Source organism: Lepidochelys olivacea (genome assembly GCF_965140295.1).
Source record: "Lepidochelys olivacea isolate rLepOli2 genome assembly, chromosome: 7".
Lineage (NCBI taxonomy): Eukaryota > Metazoa > Chordata > Testudines > Cheloniidae > Lepidochelys > Lepidochelys olivacea.
Window position 1 is genome coordinate 23,140,700 of NC_140417.1, and position 17,386 is coordinate 23,158,085.

Genomic DNA, 17,386 nt, shown 5'->3' on the forward strand with positions numbered 1-17,386 from the left:
GCAGCAACGACTGCGGAATCTGGGCCTCTCTTATGTTCCGTCTGATCATCATTTACCCAGGCCACGCCAAACTCTTCTTGCCACAAGAGGATGAGCGTGATGGCCCTTGCTCCATCAGGTTCGGGCATGACAAGTAAAACAACAGCTCAAGGGGGCTATACGCACCACTGTTAAAGCTACTGACTTTCAGCCCTTCCTGAGTGTTTTTCTTTGTTTCCATCTAGAGCATTAGAGCCTTACTGTGCAAGGTGCTGTGTGCCCTATGGGGAGCCCTCCTTTCTCACTGACTTCATTGGGTGCTGAGGGTACACAGTGCCTTGCAGGTTTGGGCCTGCAGTCATTTGCCTCTGCATGCTCTGTTCTCATCACAGACTCTTCTCCCACTCCAGCGCAGGAAGAATTTAATCATCTAGATTTTTTAATCCCTCTTCCCTTTTCTGATTTGACTAATAAAAAAAACAAACTTCCTGAACCAGAGGCCACAGTAAATTCTCCTTTCTGAATAAACAGCATTTGCTTAGAAACAGGGGCTGATGGAGGAAGAAAGTGATGGCCGGATCCCATGTGATGCAGAGAATGGGGATCTAGGTAGGACACCTGCAGTTAGAGACAGGATTTCTTTCATAGTTGCTTCTTTAAAATGATCTGATCACAAGAAGAACAATGTGGTCCCTCTCTTTCCTGTTTGTGTGTGTGTGTGTGTGTGTGTGGGTTTTTTACATCCATTGCTATTACCTTGATAGGCGTCGCTACCTCTGGGCTTGCCACAACTAAAGGAGAAATTAACACCAGGCCTGAAAATTCATGTGGTCTCTCGCAGGCAGTTAAGATGGAGATGGCTCCTCCCTGCAATACAAAAGTGAAAGGCAGCCTGAGCACAAATACAGATGATCATTCTTTACTTTTTGTACAGCATGGTCGTGTGCTGGGCACTTTACTGGCAGGTACAAAACAAAGTTCTCTGCTCCAGGGAGCTGGCTAGATGCTTTGTGCAAGCAAAAGATGGAGTAACTAGAAGCAAAGGGATAGATTTGTTGTGGGGTTTTTTGGGGGTGGGATGGCTGGCTTTTGGAGGGTGGAGTAGGATTTTGTGATCTAGGCTTCAGTACTGCAAACCCTTATGCACGTGCTTAACTATATGCACATGAGCAGTCCCATGAATTTAACTGGATTATTCATGTGCATAAAGTGTTTGCAGGTTCAGGGCTTGAACAAGCCTCTGTTGGGAGGACTAAAAATTAAAGGTCTCTTGGAAGTAATATAAATTTCCCGTGAGACCTGAAGGAGGAGAAGGTGGGGACTTGGTGGAGTGGATCAGAGAGGTGGATGCATGACAGAAAGCGTGGAGATGAGCGGGAATGGGACACAACGGTAGTGGAAAAGCAGGCAGTAGTTTGTACCCAGTATTTCCGAGTTATACTGATATCTATGGGTAATAAAGTATTGTCACCTGGGAATGGAAACCATAAAGGTTTGGATAATTACCATAGGTCCAAAATTATCCTCTGGCAAATGTCTCTTTCTTCATCATCCCCCCCGCCCCCCCCCCCCCCCGAGCAAACAGTTCACAGAACTCTACAATCAGCAACCTACTCATGGGCGGCAAGTTAAACAGAGGCACATTCCCATGTAGTTTCAAGTCAAGTGCTGGCAGAAACTGTGTGAGAATTGTAGGAATTGGGGTGCTTGGCTCGCTTGCTCAGTAAAGATCACAGAGGATTAGTTGTGAAGGAAAATGCTTGGCGAACTTACATGCGGCTGAAGAACCACTGGCTTGTTTAAATGGAGCAGCAGCAAAAAGAATCTCAATGACCTTATTTGGCTTGGTACTTGGAAATTAGCTTCTTGTTACACAGGCTTAGAGTACAGTGAACTCTTAAAAGCATGCCATGCGCTTTAGATCAGAATTCTTGTTTATCGGAACATGGGGTTAAATCCTGAAGTGCTTATTCATATTTTGTACGCAGGGACAATGACCGTGACACCAATAGGAATATTGCCTAACTGAATCCACGGGATTTGGCCTGTGCTGTCAGAATCACACTTAAAATCTGCTCACAAAACCAATCCTCCTTTTAGTTTTTCATCCCTAATCCCTGAAACACTGTCCAGTACAGTTGTGTAATTGAATGAGACTACAGTGTGTCGCCATATTTTATTTCCAATCCACTCACAAGGCCAGAGTGTATAACCTCCTGGTTACCGGTTCAAATACAAGCCTGGTTGTTGGTGAATGAAAGAAGTTACCATCTGCCAGTTGTTCAGTGCCCCAACTCAGTCTGGTTCCTAGTGGGTTGGTAGGGATGCGCATCACTAATTAGCCCATTGTTGCAAATGGCACTAGCATCCTGATCTCAGCAGAAAGGCCAAGGACTGAATGGGTCACAGAGACTGAAGTCCCCGCTAGGGGTGAGGCAGTGGAGGGGAAGCTTTTACAGTAGAACCTCAGTGTTACGAACACCTCGGGAACAGAGGTAGTTCGTAACTCTGAAATATTTGTAATGCTGAACAAAATGTTTGGGTTGTTTTTTCAAAAGTTTACAACTAAACATTGACTTAATACAGCTTTGAAACTTTACTCTGCGGAAGAAAAATGCTGCTTTTAACCCTCTTAATTTAAATGAAACAAGCACAGAAACAAACTTTCCCTTTATTTTTAAAATCATTTACGTTTAACACAGTTGTGTACTTGGCTTTTTTTGTCTCCGCTGCAGCCTGATTGCATATTTCTGGTTCCAAATGAGGTGTGTCGATGACCGGTAATTTCGTAACTCTGGTTTTCGTAACTCTGAGGTTCTACTGTTTGTTACTTTGCATTTCTTATAGTAGGTTGTGTGATTCCCATCCCCCAGAATGGGATCCATAATGCTGTGGCAGATGTAATGATGACTATTAAGGTGTACGGTGTAGCGTGCTTACCATGGAATGCCCCAGAATGAAAACGGGGAGGTCTGGGTGATCCTTCTTCATGAGGTCAATGTGCTGCAAGCTGTCTCTGATGAAAACATGGAAATCTGACACGACCATGCGGTCACCTTCACTCTGCCCATGGCCAACTGTAAGGGGGGAAAGGAAAACATTGCTTCTACATCACACAGAACAATATTAACCTTTTACATGGCACCTAGATAGTCCAGATATGGGTGCATCAGAAATGCAATAGACCAGTAAGTAGGTCAGCAATGTTCTAGTTCCCACATACACTGCTTATTGCATAAATCGGGTCCCACTCAGCTTCCTTCCCCAATACCTCATAATGGATAACTTCAGTGTCCTGTAGAAATACACAGTACAATACACAGGACAGCAAAGCAAGCTTGTGGCTGCCTAGGTCTTGTCTAAGAGGATTGTTAATTTTTCACATACGTATTGGCTCCCCATCATTAGAGACAGGTCTGACTAACAGAGTTCAGAGCTAGTCTCTGACTACTCTCAAGTTCAGGGACTGTTCCGTTCTGGGGGTTTGGATTGGCCTATTATAGAGACAGAAGGCAGATCCCAAGTTCAGAGTTTGATCCTGATCCAAAGTTCCCCAGAATTTGTGGACGCTAAGATGCAGGCACTCAGATGCCATGTTGAGGGGTGCGGTGTATATATACATAGAGAGACAGATAATTTTAGATATTGGATTAGACCAGTGGCTCTCAAACTTCATTGCCCTGCAGCCCACTTCTAACAACAAAAATTACTACATGACCCCAGTACCCTGTGTGACTCTAGATTCTAGAGTCTAGAATCAGGGCTGGCATTAGGGGGTGGTCAGCAGGTCAATTGCCTGGGGCCACATACAGCAAGGGGCCACACAAAGTTGATTGGGCTTCGGCTTCAGCCCCTGGCGGCACGGAGTCTAATGCTGGCCCTGGAGGCCCCATTAAGTCGAACTTGTGACCCACTTTGGGGTCGAGACCCACAGTTTGAGGACTGCTGGATTAGACTATTATAGGCTAGCAGGTCTGCAAAATTCAGACTTGTGTACAAACTTTCCCACATTCTGGGGCTCTTGGGACTCTGGTTTTTGATTTTGCCACGTCTGTTTCAGAAACAGTTTTTATATTTGGAGAGACCTGCCTTGTCCTCTCCTTCTGCTGTTTTGGGGCAATGGGTTAGTGCGCTAGCCTTCACCGATGGAGAGCTGAGTTCAAATGCCAGCTTACTGTAGGGCCACAAGCGTGGGGAGTGTAAATAAGGCTCTCCTCCTAAACAAGTGGTAACGCAAACCCCCAGCCTCCCACCCTGACAGTCTATTTATGCTACACACAGCATTTGTCTTGTTTTTGATCAATTTTTAGTCTCCTCTGCCTTTTTTCCTCTTTGAAGTACACTAGTTACTATGGAAACAATGGTATCTTTAGTAGGGGAGGGATTAGTGACATCCATAAGCACCATACAAAGTCCATTTATTAGCATGCCAAGGTTAGAAATCTGTATCACACATTGTGGAAACAACAGTGTATATATGATGATTATCATAACCACACACATTGTGTGATATATATAATGAATATAATTATTTTTTCCCAAAAAAGAGTCTTGCCATTTCTATTCAATGTAATTTGTCATTTAAGGAGACCTGGGGGAAACAAAAATTACTGGTTCCATGTTACAGGCTGGCCATGTCTGCCTCTGACACCTACCCTCTTTGCAGGTGTTGATCCCGCTGGGAAATGCTAAGTGGGTCCTTCTGACTCAGTGATGCAGGTGTCTCTTACCTCCCCTGGATGTTAGGGAGGTGGAGAGGAGGTTCTCTAGAAAGAGAGGATCTAAGGTGTAGGCTGAGCAAGCCAGAAGGAGGAATCCTGGGAGTAGCCAAGTCTAGGGAAAAGGTGTGAGCAACACTTTATATGATCTTATTAATTTCTGTTTTTGAAATCAAATACCAGGCAAAGGGTGAGTTTGGCTTCCACACAGTGTGTGGACTGTATTTGTACAGCAGGTTGCGAAAGACACTTGCTCACATTCCATATTCTTTCCTAAAAACATTGGTTTAAAATAAATCTCATCACTAACTCTACACATGGCTTCATTTCCATAAAAGATTAAATTCTACGTCTCTTCTGCATTTTAATATTTATTGGTCATGTAAAGCTGTTTTCAGTCCACTGATGTATGGAAGATACTTTGGGAGAAATATGCTAAATGCTTGCTACTGTCTCTACAAATGGTACAGTGATGTACTGTAACATGTCATTTGTAATATACTAGCATGTTGCCAACACGTGGGCTGATCCTGCAAACACACTATTGATTGTAGTGCTTCTTGCCCTGGCCTCAGAGTTAGGAAAGCACTTAAGTGGGTACTTTAGCCCCACTGACTTCATTGGGATTACTAAGAGTAGAAAGCACTGTGCTTGGTGGCTTTTGCAGGCTCAGACCCTCAGAGGGTGCCCTCTTTATTATGTGGAGTTGATTTTTTTTCTCTTATGATAGATCCTGCCATGAATAGAGTACAATCTTTTATTCGGTGTTTGGAAAGTTCCTTGCACATGGTGCATGCTCCCATGCTTAGGCCAGGTGTACACTAGACATTTTTGCCATTATAGTAATGTTGGTTTGGAGTGTGACTTATTTTTTTTAATGAGATTTCTACACTGGCAAAAGTCCTAGTGTAGATGCTGTTATGCCAGCATAAAAGTGCTTTTGTTGATTCTAATAGGACGTACATACCCCAGTGATACAAAAAGAATTCAGTGGAGCCAGAGAGCAGTTAGTGTACTCAGTTACACCTGGAGGATGGGTCAGGCCCAATTAAAGATTAGGCCGAGCTGTGGCAGAGTGGAGGAGCTTGAATTAGTCCTATCTGAGAGGAGCCATGGTCACTAATAAAGGAAGGCCTTCAGGGCAGTAGAAGGGAATCAGGAGGCTGAGGGACAGAGTAGGCCTTGAGATCCTGTCTCAAGAAGGGAGCTTTGGCAAAGGGTTGAGAGAGATACCGGGAAGCCACAGAGGTGAAGTGAGCTCTTGTGGTGAGCCTTGACAAAAGAACAAGACCCCCCCAGAGAAGCAAGACTCCAGAGGTTGAATTTCAGGAGGAAAGAGAGAGGTGTACAGAGGGCCTTGGGAGAAGCAGACAGGAGCCAGTTCTCCAGGGCAAAAGCCCTGGAAGACACTGTTCAGTACAGGAGTTGCAAAGAATTCTGCAGTGCCTGGGGAGGGGTGAAGGTCTGTGAATGAGTGAGCCCAGGTAGGGGCTGGGGAAAAGGACCTAGAGACAGGCTGAGGAAGGCAGCAAGGAATCTGAAGGAGCAGATGTTAGCTGTTTGCTACAGGGTCCTTGGAGAGGAACCCAGAGGATAAGGAGGGCCTGGGTTTCCCTACCAGCTGGGAGGAAGGTGGCATGAAAGCCCTAATATAAGGGGTGTAAGGACCGGCTGGCATAAGATCACTGGACTATTGTTTTATAGGACTCTGTTACCCTGGAAGGGCTGGGACTAAAAGTCAACTGGCTGCTGGGCTGGCTGAGTCACAAGACCAAGCCAGATAGGTTGTCTGCAGGGGGCTCTATAGTAGAAGAGCCTGCAATGCCACGCCCAGCCACAAGGAGTGTGTGCCAGCCAGTGAGTCATTCTTACATTGGTATAGTTTATTTCGCTCAGGGAACTGGTATAAGCTATACTAAGAAAAGCACTATTTTGGTATAAGCTGTGTCTATGCTCAGAGGGTCACCAGTCTAGATACAGTGGTATAGCTATCCTGGCAAACCTTTTCTGGCACAGGCCTGGTCTATACTTAAAAATGAGATGGATCTAGTTATGTTGCTCAGGAGTACGCTGAGTGCAGTCCTTCGGTCGACCTATCCCCTGGTGTAGCTGCAGTTGACAGAAGAATGATTTAATCAACCTAGCTACTGCCTCTCGGAGAGACGGATTAACCACATCAATAGACAAACCCCTTCCACTGATGCAGGAAGCGTCTATGCTGTAGTGTAGACTTGCCCTATGCAAACGGCAGTGAGATGTCTAGGGCTCATTGACTTTCAGAGGAAGTTAGACACCCTGCTGCCATTTGTGCCTCTGAGAATCTTCGCCTCTACAAACGCCTCTAGTGGTGTGCAAGGCATTTTGTTTAATGTTGCATATAAAGTCATAACAACACTTTGCACTGAAATGGTACCTTTCAATCCAAAGAAGTCTCAGCACTTCACAAATGTTAAGGAATGGACTCTCCTAACACCTCTGAGGGGAAGAGCCATGTCAGTATTTCCAGTTTTACAGATAGGGAAAGGCCTGGGGAGATTCAGTGAATTCTGCAAGCTGGCACAGTGATTTAATGGCAGAGTTAAGAATAGAACCCAGGAGTCTTGATTCCCTTCCCCCTGTTTGCACCCATGAGATGAGCATTCCCCTCTCAGATCTCAAAAAACAACAGATTAGGGGGATTTCCCGCTGCAAGTGGCAGGAGTGATGCATGTGAATAAAGGGAGAACAGACTCCTGCACCCCCTCCCCCCGTTAATATATTTTTATTTTTGGCATTGATACTATTATTGTCGATCCAGCAGTGTTAATGAGAGAGTCTGTGTAGATCACACTAAGACATACTTTTTTCCCCTTCATTTTATTTTAACAGAGCAGTCACTGCACTTTTATCTTTTCCTCCCTAAGAAACCAAACCTGCTCTGAACAGTAATGAGTTCATTAAAAGTTAAAATCTCCCAACTGACAACTGCTCAGGGCAGGGAGCTGAGACCTTCTGAGCTAAATGAAAGGAGGTGGCACAACCAAACATCAATACAGTAAAGACTGCTGCTATTTTTCCTTCAAATTTTACGGACTTTGGAAGAGTTTGTGAGAGAGTAAAGGGGCCAAATGCATCCTTAATAAAACCCCAATATCTGCAATGGGGTTACACAAGGGATGAATCTGGCCTAACGGTTCTAAAAAGCCAGTTTCATGAAAGTTGGTGCAGAAAAAAGCTTAGTTTCATCCTCCAGACATTTCACAGATGTAGCAAGTGATGCCTCAAAAGTGAGGAGCACAATAGTGGGTCACAGAAATGCCACAAGCTCTAAAGCCCCGTGATTTGGACAACTTGTCTTTGAGGCGAGAAATCCCAAAATACACGAGCCAGTAAGCCACCTTGCTCAGAACTTTTATCTAACGTACAGAGACAGCCATTTAATGACAAGCCTTTCAAGACGCTCCGCTGACGGGGCTGAAAATGGAAGAGACGTCATCACCACACAAATTCTATAACACAGGCTTGATTTTCCAAATTATGCAATTGTGTGTCTAATTTGCCCACTCAACCACTACTATTGCAAATGCAAATAGCCAGAGAGACGACAATGCAATAGCTGTAACTAAATGCACAAACTCAGTGTACAGCCGCATGCATGTTGTTGTTTTTTAAATAAATCAGGCCACTATTCTTTTTTAAAATTGTTATTCCTAAAATGAGAGGGTCTAATCCTGCCTTCTTTACTCCAGCAAAAGCACCATTGCAAAACGTTGTGTGTTTTGCCTGAGTAAGGACTGAAGGAGGATTGCAAGGATTTTGCCCACTGATATTAGAAAAGGAAAATAAGCATTAGGCCATTTTATCCTTCCCCATGGCCAGAGCAGGACTGTTCCCTAACGTCTGATCAGAATATAATAACTTAGAGTCCAAACCCAGAACAGCAAGAGGAGCGGATGACAAACTCAACCATGTCTGAATGGGGCCTTGGGCACATGAGTTTCAGCTAAGAATCATAGTCATGTAATTTAAGGCCAGAAGGAACCACCAGGTCATCTACTCCGACATCCTGAATATCACAGGCTACCAGCACCCACACACTAAACCCAACAACCGGAGCCATAACTAGGCATTTTAGTGCCTGGGGTGAACAAGCATATTTCCATCCCCTACCATTTTTTCCTGCCCCCTCAGCTTTGCGCCCTGCTCGCCCCATCCTGGTTACAGCCCTGCCAACAACCAAAATTAGACCAAAGTATTACAGCCCTCAGGAGCCTAAACTATTATGTGGAGTCTAGATCTTGTATTGTTACACATCTTTCCAGAAGGGGAACTACTGACTAGCCTTGCTGGAAGGTGGGGGTGGGGGGATGGAAGAGGGAGCATTTGGGGGTATGGAGAGAGAGAGAGAGCTACCACATATAAGCAAGGATTTGCTGAAATATTCATCTTGCCCGCGTTATTCGCGCAGTTCTGCTTGCTCCTACATCCTAGAATTACCTTGCCTGCTTTGACCCCAGCCCCCTGGTGTGATGGAGTCTTGCTCTTGAAAAAAGACTGCAAAGTGAAGTCACCAAGAGCCCTTCACGCTCTTTAGGAGACTTGACACATGAGCAAGTTTGCAGAGGTGCTCAGCAAAAATGCACAGTGCAACTTTACACACTTTAATACAGGGTGAATTGTGCAATGGCATCAATGGCTATTAGTCAAGATGGTCAGGGATGGTGTCCCTAGCCTCTGTTTGCCAGAAGCTGGGAATGAGTGACAGGGGTGGATCACTTGATGATCACCTGTTCTGTTCATTCCCTCTGGGGCACCTGGCATTGGCCACTGTCAGAAGACAGGATACTGGGCTAGATGGACCTTTGATCTGACCCAGTGTGGCTGTTCTTGTGTTCTGACACTTCCTGATGAGTGAGCTCAAGGAACTTGCACAGCCCTGCACTGCCACCATTGAAGGAACTAACCCGTCATCCACATGATAACCATGCTAGGTGCTTAGGGTGACCGGATGTCCCGATTTTATAGGGACAGTCCTGATATTTGGGGCTTTGTCTCATATAGGTGCCAGTTACCCCCCACCCCCGTCACGATTTTTCCCACTTGCTCTCTGGGCACCCTGTATGTGCTTCTCCTGCTGGTGACAGCCTGGGGATGATTAACATATAGCATGATGCCTTCTCCTTGAAGTCAATAGGAGCTGCAGTTCTCAGCATGGCTGAAAAATCAGGCCTTTAAATGCACTAAATTAGATAAGCAAGGCATTAGCCACACTGGATATCATGGTAGCATCTGCTCTTCGCCTCTCCCAGGTCCTAGGGCCTCTGTCACATTATTTCACAGATGTATTAGAGGGTTGGTGAAGACTGTTTAAACCTCATCAAGGTCAATATGTGGAGAGTTTGCTGGAGAGACCAGGTCCTTTTGAAAGGCTTTTTATAAAAGGTGCTAGCAGCTTTCATTTCAAACTTAGAGAGGAGTAAAGAGAACTAGGCAATGTGCTGGTGCTTTTTATAGCCTGGTTTCTTCTCAACATCACACAGTGATCCCTTTTTGGGGGAAGGAAGGCTTCAATCTTCCTGGAATCATGTAAATTATTGATGGAAAAATCCCACTAGGTCTTTCAGATCAGCTCCCTGTCCATGCAGGACAGGGGTGAAAGTAATATTAAATTCTTACCTGGAAGGGGCGGGGCCTCGGACAGAAGGGGCAGGGCTGGGGGTCAGCCTCCCCCAACCAGCCCATCTGCGCTGCCTGGGGCTCCGGCAGTGATTTAAAAGGGCCCAGGGCTCTGGCTTCTGCCGCAGTAGCAGTGGTCAGGAGCCCCAGGCCCTCTTAAATGGCTGGGCCCAGGGCAACTGCCCCTTTTGCCCCCTCTGTCGGTGGCCCGGGGGTGGGCGGGGGGGGGGGGAGGAGGCGCAAAAGGGGCGCTGCCAGCTGGGTACGGGCCGGTAACAGCTTCTTACTGGTATGCTGTACTCGCCAGTACCAGCCCACTTTCACCCCAATGCAGGATTGTTCTTTATCAAACGACTGTTAGTTTTCTCTTCAGTTTTAAATGTTTCACATGATGATGCTTCCACTACTTCCCTTGGGAGATTATTCCACAATCCAAAAGATCCCATGATCATAATTTCATCCTATTCCTCTGTTATCTCCCTTAAATTCCTATGTGGTACCCTCCCTCGTTGGTGCTTAAACCCGTCAAATATTTATGGATTTTCATCATCACTTTACATATTACTTACAAGCCATACATATTTATTTATTTTAATCCTTTCCTGTAAATCAAGCCTTCTAAGACACAGGCAGCAGCCTAACTCTGGTTTTTAGTGAATCGTTTTTCACAGCTTTATCTAGAACATTTCATTGCAGGAGGATTAGGTGGTCAGGGAAAATGCAGCGACAGATACTAATCTCAGTTGTGCTGGGGTAAATCTGTTGACTTAGTGGAGTCACTCCAGATTTGAAATGATGTCAGTGAGATCAGAAGTTCTGGGCATATTCTGCCCTTTATCCCTTCACTCCCAGTTTACCACTGAAAAACCATGAGACTGGGAAGCATGAGGTGAAAGACCTTCAGCCTAGAGAGGAGCTGAGATGCAGTGCTTGAATCTGGATCCAAAGTTCAGTGGAGGTCAGGTCTGGGAGTCTGGGTTACACTCCTTTTTACTTAAGACAAAGGCTGCTTAGTGACCAGGGCGTAGGATATTATCACAGGGCTCCCTGATGGAACTCTGTCCCTAAGGGTATGTCTCTACTGGAGATGGAAGGTGTAATTTCCAGTTTGAGGAGACATACCCATGCTAGCTCTGATTGAGCCAGTCTGCTAGAAATACAAGTGTAGTCATGGCAGTGCAAGTGATGGGATGGGCTAGTCACCCCACTATGTATCTAAGGTCTCACACAGGATCTTACTTGGGGTGGCTGATCATGCTGCTGTCGCTACACTTTGATCCTGCTAGTGCGCTAAAAATAGAGCAAGTGCAGGTACATCTATCTGAGCTGGAAAGTACACTCCCAGTGCCAATGTAGACAACCCCCTGATCCAACAGGTTGTAAAATAAGGGGAAAGAATAAGAAGATACATCTCTCCTTTTACTCATGTTCTAGGTCACAGTTTCCCACTAGGCTTTCTCTAACTTCTAGGCTTCTACAGTTCAAAGGGGAAGCTATTAACCGATGAAGGAAGGAGGGAGGGAGAAGATCACAGTCTACCAGCCCAAGCAGTGCTTTGCCTGTAGCCAGAATTCAGCTCCCACTCTGAGCGTAAATAAATATTAAATCCAAATGGCACTAAGAAAGAAGCTGGGATCCAGAGATTTGTAAACGTAGTTAAAGGTGAAAACTCTGTCATCACCTACATAGTCAAGAGCATCTCCCATAAAGCAGAATCCACACATAAGGGACGCTTATTAATTATGCCACAAGAGACCTTCAGCAAGGCAGAAATTAGATTCAATGCAGCAGTGGTGTGGCTGATTTAATAAGCTGGAGTGCGGCTGAGAAGCTCCTTTTCAATTCCAATAAGCCTTTTGGAGGCTAGAAAGGGTTTTACTGCTTCAGAAGTAGCTGGGCCGTAGCAGCGGGTATATTATGGAGGATCCTGCCATCACTCTAAGCAGTGTAGTGGAAAGGAGGGCGTTTCATTGGAGCTCAAACCAAGTTCCAGCTGTAGGACTCATTAGTTACCCCACTGCCTCTCTGATCAATAAACCCATGCAGGAACCCAAAGAAACAGCAGGGTGACAAGGTGAATATTCAAACCCTATGGGGGTAGGAGGGCATTATCCTTATTAGATTCCCCCCAAACAAAAATCATTAAAACCCAGTTCAAATTGCTGTTGCAGTCATCGGGTGTGCTGCCCCTTTGAGGCTCCCTTGAGCACCGCCATCAGGGGACAGGCCTGGCTTCCTGCACCTCACTCTGGGTGGTACCAGGTGGTCCAACCACTCTTAGACTGGATCTCTGCACAGCAGCCCTGTGTTTACCAACTGCATTTATCTGACAGGCCCAGGCACCCGTAAGCTGTTTCCTCTGGGCACATGCGAGCAGCAGCTGATTAAATTGACTCTAAAAAACAGCCTCTTCAAAACAAAGCATTATTTATTCATCCAAGGTACATAGGTCTAGATGCATGGGTATTACCTACAGTCCTGCACCTAAATCTTGACCTTTCAAGCTTTTGAAAGTTCTCCTCAGCCCAGATACGTCCATCTCTGGGATGAGTGATTTTCAGAGTAGCAGCCGTGTTAGTCTGTATCTGCAAAAAGAACAGGAGTACTTGTGGCACCTTAGAAACTAACAAATTTATTAGAGCATAAGCTTTTGTGAGCTACAGCTCACTTCATCAAGTACTCCTGTTCTTTTTGGGATGAGTGAAACACACTTCCCTTCTGCAGCTTCTGTCTTGTTCTCTCTGCCAGAGGCTCATCTCTAGCCACTCAGTCCCCCTTCCTCCCTAGGTCAGCATCTTTAAGGTTTAGGAGCCCCTTTGATCCTTAAAAAGCAAAGGAGTACTTTCTTTCTGTGGATACAGACTAACACAGCTGCTACTCTGAAACCTTTGATCCTTGGCCTTCAGCCTTGGAAGGAGTAAACTATGCTAGCCTGGTGGGAGCCAGGCAAAGGTGTTCCCCAATTAATAGCTTCCTTCGACCCATTTGTTTCCTTATCTTTGCCATTGTTTCATTTCCTGTTTGCTTCCCCCATAACAGTTCCCTTGAACTTAACTCCAGTCAGACAGGCTAATGCCACACCCAAACTAAATTACTGATAATTATGAAAAAAATACTTCCTCCTTCTCCACAGTTGCTCAAGTGCACATAGCATCAACACAGCCACCAAAACCCCATGAAATCACTGGTAAAGTCCTCACCCATCTCTTGCAACCCACACCCATTATTTTCCTCTTCTCTACCTTACTTTGCCCACACCCACCACCCACAAAACATGGCTTCTCCCTCCACCTCCACACCAAACATGTGACTTTCAACTCCAACCAGGTGGAGTGGTTAGAAATTGAGGTGTCCCGGTTTTTCAGTGTTGAACTGGTTTTGTACTGAAGTTGATGGACAGTGTGTGGATTTTTAGCTGATGGTTATGCTGAAGTGAGTCATGCTGGATAACTGTCAATAGCAGTGGAAATAGTTTGCATAAGAGTTTGTTAGTTTTGGAAGTCATAGGAGTTGAATTACTTAGGTGATGGAATTATGAAGAGTAGGGTATTTTTAGTAGCTGATGTCTGTATTTAGATTATCTGTACTTCGATTTTAAGCTTGTCAGGACATCGGCTGTCTTTTTTGCATGTGCAGCAGCTAGTATGGTGGAGACCTGGACTCTGAGTGGGGCCCTTAGGAGTCACAGCAATACAAATAATAAATAATCACAACATGTGATCAGAGTTAAGGCTGCACGTTTTGTGTGGAGGCACGCAGGCAGTGGATGTGGGTGAGAAAATGCAAAGACAAAATCATAAATGTAGGTTGCAAGGGCTGTGTGAGGACTTGGTGATTTCCTGTTTTTTTTTTGTTAAGTATCCTCGCACCTTCTTGTCAACTGTCTAAATGGGCCATCTTGATTATCACTACGAAAGTTTTTTTTCCTCCTGCTGATAATAGCTCATCTTAATTAATTAGCCTCTTACAGTTGGTATGGCAACTTCCTAGTTCTCTGTATGTGTGTATATATATATATATATATATATATATATATATATATATATATATATATATATATCTTATTATATGTTCCATTCTATGCATCCGATGAAGTGGACTATAGTCCACGAAAGCTTATGCTCTAATAAATTTGTTCGTCTCTAAGGTGCCACAAGTCCTCCTGTTCTTTTTGCGGATACAGACTAACACGTCTGCTACTCTGAAACCTGTTTTTTTTAAGGTTTATGTGGAAAAATACCAAATGTACTAGTAAACATTTGAAATTACATCAGAACAGTTCACTACTGAGCAGAACACGCTATTTAAAAATGAATCAAGTACATACTTTTTATTGAGTGAGCAAAGTTCATTAATTAAACATACAAGATTTCAAAGCTCCCTGATGCTGTTTTCATCATTTGTTTAACAAGTCACATACCTCATCTGCCATTCAGACACAAACAACTAAAGCAGCAGGAACAAACATCAAAGCAGGACAATCAACATCTGGAAAAGTCAAGAGACTGTTCCGTATCCTTCATATCATGCAAAGCAAATGCTACACTCACAGAACAAACACACACAGGAAGCAGCTCAGACTTCACCAGAAAGATGGGGAGCTGCAAAACAAGCTTCCTCACGCTGGGAACCATCTCTTAGCAACAAACATAAAGTGAACTTAAAAAGAAAAGGAGTACTTGTGGCTCATGAAAGCTTAGGCTCAAATAAATTGGTCAGTCTCTAAGGTGCCACAAGTACTCCTTTTTCTTTTTGTGAATACAGACTAACACGGCTGTTACTCTGAAACAAAGTGAACTTGTTCTCCATCCACCTGCCAACAATCAAGGCAGGACTGTTCCCTACAAGATATTCACCAGTGTCTGCCTAGGTAATTAAATGGCCCCCATTACCTTAGTATTTGAGCACCTTACAATCGTCAATGTGTTTATCCTCACAACATGAGGTAGGGCAGTACTATTCTCCCCACTGGACAGGCAGGGGATCCAGGCACAGAGAAACCAAGTGACTCGCTCAAGGTGACACAGGAGGTTGGTGGCAGAGAAGGGAACTGAATGCAGGTCTCCAAAATTCCAGGCTATCACCCTAACCACTGGATCATACTTCCTTCCTTCTAGTTCTGAAATGTCTCTCAAAGCCCATTTTTAGTGAACTGTGTCATCTTTTACCTGCACAGAACACACCAGGTATAGCTTATCACCTGCACACACATAGCTAGTATATACAGTGCTCTCAGATGCTGTGATGATGGGCATGTTAAAAGACCATAGAGGGAGAGATACACGAGGAATATCCCACTCATCCTCTGTACAGTACACACTAAGGATATCCCGCCTGTGACCTGCCTAGAGCATAGGAGATGTGTCCCATCCATCCTCTAATACAGGGGGCTTTTTCCCTACAAGATCAGGATGATCTATTTTCTTTCAGCATTTACAGGATGGGTTTTTTTCCATCTCCTTCCTCACACAAACACTGCAGTACACTGAGAGCCTTCTCCTCCCACATCAGACACACATTTGCAGAGCCAGGATATTTTTAGACAAGCGCATGCACACACATACATTATTATTTGTTGCCTTGGCAAAAAAAGAAAAATTGGAAACGGGCAATTTTCTAGGCTAAACTTATTAGTGTCTTATTGCTTGGGATCTGAGAACTCCTGTGAAGCCACTTATAGTGTTTACTGTGCTCAGATGATAAACAAAATGACCTAGTATATCAGAATAGCTGTTAATTCCAACAGCTAGTCCAGCAAGGTAAAGTGTAGTTCAGAATTTCGGTCAATGTTAAGGATCCAATTCAGGTCTGGTATAAGCAGGCACCCTCTTTTGAGTTCAGTAGAATGGCCCCTCCTTAAAGGAAGGTTGGATTCAGCACTGAGCTTTGCTTTCTTTAAAAGACATTATTGGAAGGTGATATTGATAATCCCACAGCAAAACTTCAAAGTGAGCATGTTGCAAAGTAACAGGTTCTTTGCAGAGTTCACTTGCAAACAGAACTACAACTGAATTGGCAATATTAAAACTAACTCCTGCAATGCACTGTAATATGGGGGATGCAATGGTGATGTGAGAAGCATCGTTTAGCTAGCTAGTCCTTGTACCAGCCCTGCCTTTGAGACATTCACAGCAAAATCTTTACATAGTTTTGAATGGCTTGTGAAGGAGTCATGGCAGATCTTCTGTCTCCTTCCAATACATCTCTCCGCATTCATGGGAGATGCAGTTCTTTATTCAGCTACTTTTGAAATGCAGTTTCTGAGGCCAGCACTGAACCCACTCTCTTCACGCATATTAAGGCAACAGGCTGACAGAAATGGATGCCCTAGTCTATTGATTAACTGTGATCCGTCGTCCTAAACTGTTATATAATGCTGCTGCATGTGGTTAAATAGCCGTTGAGTTCCACCCCAAAAGAAGCTGCATTTCAGTAGGGGATGAAGGGATTGCTATCAAATATTTTCTTCCTCAGGAAGAAAATCTCTATATAAATTTAAGATCTATAATCAGCAATGCAATCCGTAGGCTGTCTCTAAGGAACTGTATATCCAGGCATTAAGTGGTTGTGCTAAAGGCCCTGTAACAATTTTTCACTGTTGCTTCAGCAGCAACTGGACAATGTTTGATTGCCTCCAGGGCAGAAGGGTGACAGTGGCTAATTAGAGTTTGTCTCCAATGACCTATCACCCTGGGAACTTTAAGATGACACAGGGCTGTGATGGTTGGTTGGTACACCCCCTGCAATGGGCAGGCAGGTGTTCAGTATTTACTTTGGGCCCAAGAGGCCACAGCCCCTCGCCCTTGCTGGGCATGGTCCTGGTAGAGGGAGTATATAAAGGGAAGCAGCTCAGCTCAGTCTGGACTGGCTGAGGAGGAGACTAGACCTGCCGCAGGCTCCTGTGGAAGAACCGCCAAGATTGCTGAGGCAGGGGACCCTGACTGCACTGCGGAGAACCAGTTGGCTGTGGGGACTGAAGGGGATGCCAAGCCACTCTCGGCTGAGGAGATGCCTGAGGCATGCCTAAGGGTAGG

The 17,386-nt window shown here is 44.8% G+C and overlaps 1 protein-coding gene across 5 annotated transcripts in view; it reads right to left on the minus strand.

The window, feature by feature from the left end:
- The window catches only part of MGLL (monoglyceride lipase), an 86,763-nt gene that overhangs the window by 20,416 nt on the left and 48,961 nt on the right, over positions 1-17,386 (minus strand). For all 5 annotated transcript variants that reach the window (XM_084634966.1, XM_084634964.1, XM_084634963.1 and 2 more), the window contains exons 4-5: positions 2,920-3,056; positions 736-846 (exon numbers count right to left, since the gene is read on the minus strand). In XM_084634966.1, coding sequence (XP_084491092.1) covers positions 736-846; positions 2,920-3,056 — 248 coding nt within the window. The remainder of the gene's footprint in view (positions 1-735; positions 847-2,919; positions 3,057-17,386) is intronic.